Consider the following 6,700-nt stretch of genomic DNA (forward strand, 5'->3'; position numbering starts at 1 on the left):
TATAAGTTAGTACGTAAGAGAAAAAACAAAAACTAAAAGGACCAGAAAACTAAACACGTCAAAAGAAATGGGTTTCTTTACCTTCTACGCTCCTAAATTTAGTCCCATACCCCCTCCTTGAGTTGTTTATAATATGATCTCCGTTCATCCATTGCTTATACCAAACAAATAATTTATAATCACTTTAGCATCAATTCAAGAAACATACACCTTGAGCAATGGACTCCTCAATCGGATAAGCAACTTTCAGTGCATCCTTGCTCTTATGTCTCTCATTGTCTCCAACACCATTTGCAAATGCAAGTGCGTCTTCATTAATTGGAAGTGTCTGCAAGCAAACCCAAGACCAATTCCGCTACAACTACAAGCAATGCGTAAAATTTCTTTGGAAAGATATTCCAACTCATTCAGCATCTAATCTCAAAGACCTTGACACAACCATTCTTAAATTAGCACTAACAAATGCATAACAAAGCAAAGCTTTCTTTGTCAATGCACTCAACACCACCGGCAACAATATTGTTAAGGGCTCCGTAGCAATAAAACAATGTGCAGATGCATATGATTTTGCGGTAGACGGTTTCGCTTTCTCAGTGTGAGGGATCAAAGATAATGACAAATCTGTCTTCCAAATACTCACACAAGTACAAGACGAAATGGTTCGTTGCGAAAAAGCATTGATCTCTATTTTCGACAAACTTCTTGACCATGATATACAGGGATGTTGCATTCCTCGTTACTTCCCAGTTATTTCATATCTAGAAAAGATACGTGAACAATGTATTAAATTCATTATGCATTAATTAAATACTACATAATATACATATAGTTACTATATATTTAATTTGTAAAAGAAGAGAAAAGAATGAAAAATTATTGTAAGAAAACAAAAAGCTGTTTTAATGTTGAATCCTTCTGTGTTGCTATATTGGTTGTCCATACTACACATATATCTAGATATACTACACTTTGAATTCTTAAGAACACAATATGCTATGCATGTTTAATCTTGACAGCATCAGTGGAAACTTTCAGACTATAATTCTTTGTTGATTCTTCAATTTTGAAAAGATGAAGGAAGGAACGCACGACAGTGTGCATATATAACCAGAATAGCATTTCAAATGACCTCAGTCACATTGATACTAATACAATTACACTTCTGACTTTTGAGGTTTGGATTTTCTTTTTGCCCACTTTTCTACTGCTTTCAGATGAGTTATGGGTACACAATCACACGAAGAAAAAGCCAATTGGCAAAAAAGAGATCTGAAGTCTACTTCGTTGTGCACCCTTCCGTTGATAGGATACATGGGTCAAAGGGAAGACTTGAGTTCACAGACGAAGTTGGCTCGGTAATTGAATTGTCGCTATCCGTGCAACAGAGACAAAATTTGTTATTGGAAATTTTAACAACTCAAAAAAAAAAAAAAAAAAAAAAAGTACCGTGCACCACCACACCACTTTTAACTCAAGGTCCGGTGCCAATATGTTGACTCTCCTACAAGCGAAGGGTAGTACTTTCCACCATTGGAAAATTGGCGGGTGCATTCCAGCAAGTCGTGTTCCACTTTTAGAGACTAGTGAAAACCTTAATAGCTATCACATCCATTGTAGCAAAAACAAATTGATAACTTTCAATATGGGCTTCGACTTCGACAGTGGAATATATTAGGCTTCTATAAGCCCTCACGACATTTTGTACAAAATTAAAACTTAAGAGCTAGTTGATAACCAATTCGTTTTAAGTTTTTAATTTTATTTTTAATTATATAGATTGATGAAAAATATGTGATCTGAAGATCAATGAAGATTGGCGAAGGATAGATGGTGAAGGCAATGTGAATTGATGTTCTAAAAAAGGGTCTAAACAGCTGGCCAACATCACGATTAATTACTAGATGATTAGAAAATCAGATACCGCATCTACATGGGTCTAGGCGGAATAGGGGTTTCTTTTGTTTTTTTATTATTGACTTTGAGTCTTGACTCACCCTTTCGCAGACAGAGAAAAGCAAACCAAGAATATGATGTGGTCGTCTCTCTTTGCGATAGTACTCTGATGTTTTCAAAAAATTGTAGTACTTTATAATTTATTTATGTTTTGCATTTTAAGTTTCCTCATTTCAAGTATATTTTTATTTATTTTTTTAAATATATAATATACACTTATTTATATTTCATATAATAAATTTAATTAAGATAAAAAAAAAAATCCTAGGCCACAAGTTAGGACCCTACCCGCCACTTGATAACCACCTAGCGATGCTTAAAACATTAGTGTGAATGGAGTATGTCTGGAAATCAAACAATAAATTTCTTGATTATGCTCCCTCAGCTGATTTTCGGATCGACCTTTTGATTATTCGTTCGAATGGGGTAAAGCCCAGGGTTGAATATGTTATAACTAACAACCCTTAGGTTGGATAAACTTTTTGGAGGCCGGACGAGGTGCTGGACTTTTAGGCCAGGGGTTGTAACCTTGCTTAATAGATCTCGGTTCTCCTAAGCTGCTAACTGAACACGACGAAATGGGCTAAAAAAACTCCTCCAATACTATCAATTTGAATTTTTCAGATTCTTCTAACATTATATATATTGATAAATAAATATGGATGTAACTGAATTTGTAACAAAACAAATGAAATGACTTAAATTAATCCTTGCGATCTAATACAAAAATAAAAAGTCCTTTTGATAAGCATGCGTCACTTTTGGTTATGTTGGAGTTTCTAGAAATGAGGAGTTGGTTAATTAAACTAGAATAGGTTAGGTGGTTTGCATCCAGTGTGTTATCAGTAAATACGTTAGACGAAAAGCAAAAACTACAGACCAGAAAACTAAACACGTCAAAAGAAATGGGTTTTTTTACCTCCTGCGCTCCTAAATTTAGACCCATACCCTCTCCTTGCGTTGTTTATAATATGATCTCCGTTTACCCATTGCTTAAACCAAACATATAATTTATAATCACTTTAGCATCAATTTAAGAAACATACACCTTGAGCAATGGACTTCTCAATGGGGTATGCAACTTTCGTTGCATCCTTGCTCTTATGTCTCTCATCGTCTCCAACACTATTTGCAAATGCAAGAGCGTCTTCATTAATTAGAAGTGTTTGCAAGCAAACCCAAGACCAATTCGGCTACAACTACAAGCGATGTGTAAAATCTCTTTGGAAAGATATCCCGACTCGATCAGCATCTAATCTCAAAGATCTTGACACAACCATTCTTAAATTAGCACTAACAAATGCACAACAAAGCAAAGCTTTCTTTGTCAATGCTCTCAACACCACCGGCAACAATATTGTTAAGGGCTCCGGAGCAGTAAAACAATGTGCAGATTCATATGATTTTGCGGTAGACGGTTTTGCTTTCTCAGTGCGTGGGATCAAAGATAATGACATATCAGTCTCCCAAATACTCACGCAAGTACAAGACGAAATTGTTCGTTGCGAAAAAGCATCGACCTCTACCGAAATTGAACTTCCTTATTTAGTATCTTCGACAAATTTCTTGACCATGTTGTATAGGGATGTTGCCTTCCTCATTACTTCCCAGCTATTCCATATCTAGAAAAGATACGTGAACAATGTATTAAATTCAGTATGCATTACTCAAATACTAAATAATACACATATAAGTACTGTATATTTAACAGGGGTGTTACGGTTTTACACTGCAATCTGTTTGAAATAACTCGAGTTAGTATCCTTTTGGATCCAACTAATATAGCTAAATTACTTCATACTCATTAGTTTCATAAACAAAAAAATTGGATCCAGGATGGATACCAAACAACCGTTCCTTCAGTTATTCTGAGATAGCTCTGGAGCTTGGCTTAGATTCCTGAGGGCTTTGTCATAGGATATGAACCCCATGAACCAGAATTCATGACCATCCCTTGTGACAATCTGTATATATTTTTCCGAAGGGTTCCATCTGTTTGCTGAAGGATTTACTGTTCTTAGCTGATCAAGCGGCACCACCACCTACGTGAGATTAACTAACTTGTTAGACGAATGAAGAACTTAAGAATTCGATTATGTCCACTAGAATATCTACCTTGTAATGCATGAGAGTTGGATTTCCTGGGCACAAATAGTAAGAGAAATCGCTGCAGAAGGCTATTCGTTTATCGGAGATGTACATCATCCCAATCACAGGTCCCAGCCTGTCGTATAGGTCACACTAGGTGACTCCAATTCGTGTGCTAGCATAGATTGATGAGTAATAGGTCCAATCGTATAGGTCACATTAGGTGACTCCGACTGGCATGCTAGTTTAGACAGATTTCACATCTGGCTTACATTTATTATTGCTAAGACGTTGTGACATGGCATGCTTCTATTTTCACTGCACTTGAGCATTCATTTTCATACTTACATAATCCACCAAAACAAAAAAAAACCTTTCTACTGGGCGTCGTCACAGCCGTTCTTCTCTTTGAAGAAAAGTTCCAGAAGATACCGCAGCATTACTCGTCATGCCAGTTTAAAAATTTTTAGTTAATAAAAACAGAAATCGAGTTAATATATAGTAGAAGTAAAGGAAACAGAAAAAAACTTTGCAAACCTTCAACTAGGGATACCATTGGAGGCATGTCAGCTACACAGCGCATTGTGTCACATTAGATTCGAAACGAAAAGCTGTACAAAAAAACTAAATTTTGGAAGACTGCCCCTTTAAATAAACCTAACGAGGGGTTATAACGTTTTCAAAAGGTTTTTATTAAAACTTTATTTTCAGGCCTACTCACCCTTGTTTTTCACCCCCTCCAGGTTCTAGTAGTAGAATTTTCGCACTGACGAGGATTATTGGCAAACTGATACTAATACAATTACACTTCTGACTTTTGAGGTTTGGATTTTCTTTTTGCCCACTTTTCTACTGCTTTCAGATGAGTTATGGGTACACAATCACACGAAGAAAAAGCCAATTGGCAAAAAAGAGATCTGAAGTCTACTTCGTTGTGCACCCTTCCGTTGATAGGATACATGGGTCAAAGGGAAGACTTGAGTTCACAGACGAAGTTGGCTCGGTAATTGAATTGTCGCTATCCGTGCAACAGAGACAAAATTTGTTATTGGAAATTTTAACAACTCAAAAAAAAAAAAAAAAAAAAAAAAAGTACCGTGCACCACCACACCACTTTTAACTCAAGGTCCGGTGCCAATATGTTGACTCTCCTACAAGCGAAGGGTAGTACTTTCCACCATTGGAAAATTGGCGGGTGCATTCCAGCAAGTCGTGTTCCACTTTTAGAGACTAGTGAAACCTTAATAGCTATCACATCCATTGTAGCAAAAACAAATTGATAACTTTCAATATGGGCTTCGACTTCGACAGTGGAATATATTAGGCTTCTATAAGCCCTCACTACATTTTGTACAAAATTAAAACTTAAGAGCTAGTTGATAACCAATTCGTTTTAAGTTTTTAATTTTATTTTTAATTATATAGATTGATGAAAAATATGTGATCTGAAGATCAATGAAGATTGGCGAATGATAGATGGTGAAGGCAATGTGAATTGATGTTCTAAAAAAGGGTCTAAACAGCTGGCCAACATCACGATTAATTACTAGATGATTAGAAAATCAGATACCGCATCTACATGGGTCTAGGCGGAATAGGGGTTTCTTTTGTTTTTTTATTATTGACTTTGAGTCTTGACTCACCCTTTCGCAGACAGAGAAAAGCAAACCAAGAATATGATGTGGTCGTCTCTCTTTGCGATGGTACTTTGATGATTTCAAAAAATTGTAGTACTTTATAATTTATTTATATTTTGCATTTTAAGTTTCCTCATTTCAAGTGTATTTTTATTTATTTTTTTAAATATATAATATACACTTATTTATATTTCATATAATAAATTTAATTAAGATAAAAAAAAAAATCCTAGGCCACAAGTTAGGACCCTACCCGCCACTTGATAACCACCTAGCGATGCTTAAAACATTAGTGTGAATGGAGTATGTCTGGAAATCAAACAATAAATTTCTTGATTATGCTCCCTCAGCTGATTTTCGGATCGACCTTTTGATTATTCGTTCGAATGGGGTAAAGCCCAGGGTTGAATATGTTATAACTAACAACCCTTAGGTTGGATAAACTTTTTGGAGGCCGGACGAGGTGCTGGACTTTTAGGCCAGGGGTTGTAACCTTGCTTAATAGATCTCGGTTCTCCTAAGCTGCTAACTGAACACGACGAAATGGGCTAAAAAAACTCCTCCAATACTATCAATTTGAATTTTTCAGATTCTTCTAACATTATATATATTGATAAATAAATATGGAAGTAACTGAATTTGTAACAAAACAAATGAAATGACTTAAATTAATCCTTGCGATCTAATACAAAAAAAAAAAATCCTTTTGATAAGCATGCGTCACTTTTGGTTATGTTGGAGTTTCTAGAAATGAGGAGTTGGTTAATTAAACTAGAATAGGTTAGGTGGTTTGCATCCAGTGTGTTATCAGTAAGTACGTTAGACGAAAAGCAAAAACTACGGACCAGAAAACTAAACACGTCAAAAGAAATGGGTTTTTTTTACCTCCTGCGCTCCTAAATTTAGACCCATACCCTCTCCTTGCGTTGTTTATAATATGATCTCCGTTTACCCATTGCTTAAACCAAACATATAATTTATAATCACTTTAGCATCAATTTAAGAAACATACACCTTGAGCA

General features: G+C 35.6%; 1 protein-coding gene across 1 annotated transcript; it reads left to right on the forward strand.

The window, feature by feature from the left end:
* The first annotated feature begins 3,009 nt into the window (after positions 1-3,009).
* On the forward strand, positions 3,010-3,579 carry LOC125480368. Its single transcript, XM_048591126.1, has one exon. The coding sequence runs from the start codon at positions 3,010-3,012 to the stop codon at positions 3,577-3,579; it is 570 nt and encodes a 189-aa protein (XP_048447083.1).
* Positions 3,580-6,700: the final 3,121 nt, after the last annotated feature.

This window comes from the organism of the source record quoted next, unplaced genomic scaffold, assembly GCF_019419815.1.
Source record: "Pyrus x bretschneideri cultivar Hongxiangsu unplaced genomic scaffold, Pyrus_bretschneideri_v1 Contig10, whole genome shotgun sequence".
Taxonomy (NCBI): domain Eukaryota; kingdom Viridiplantae; phylum Streptophyta; class Magnoliopsida; order Rosales; family Rosaceae; genus Pyrus; species Pyrus x bretschneideri.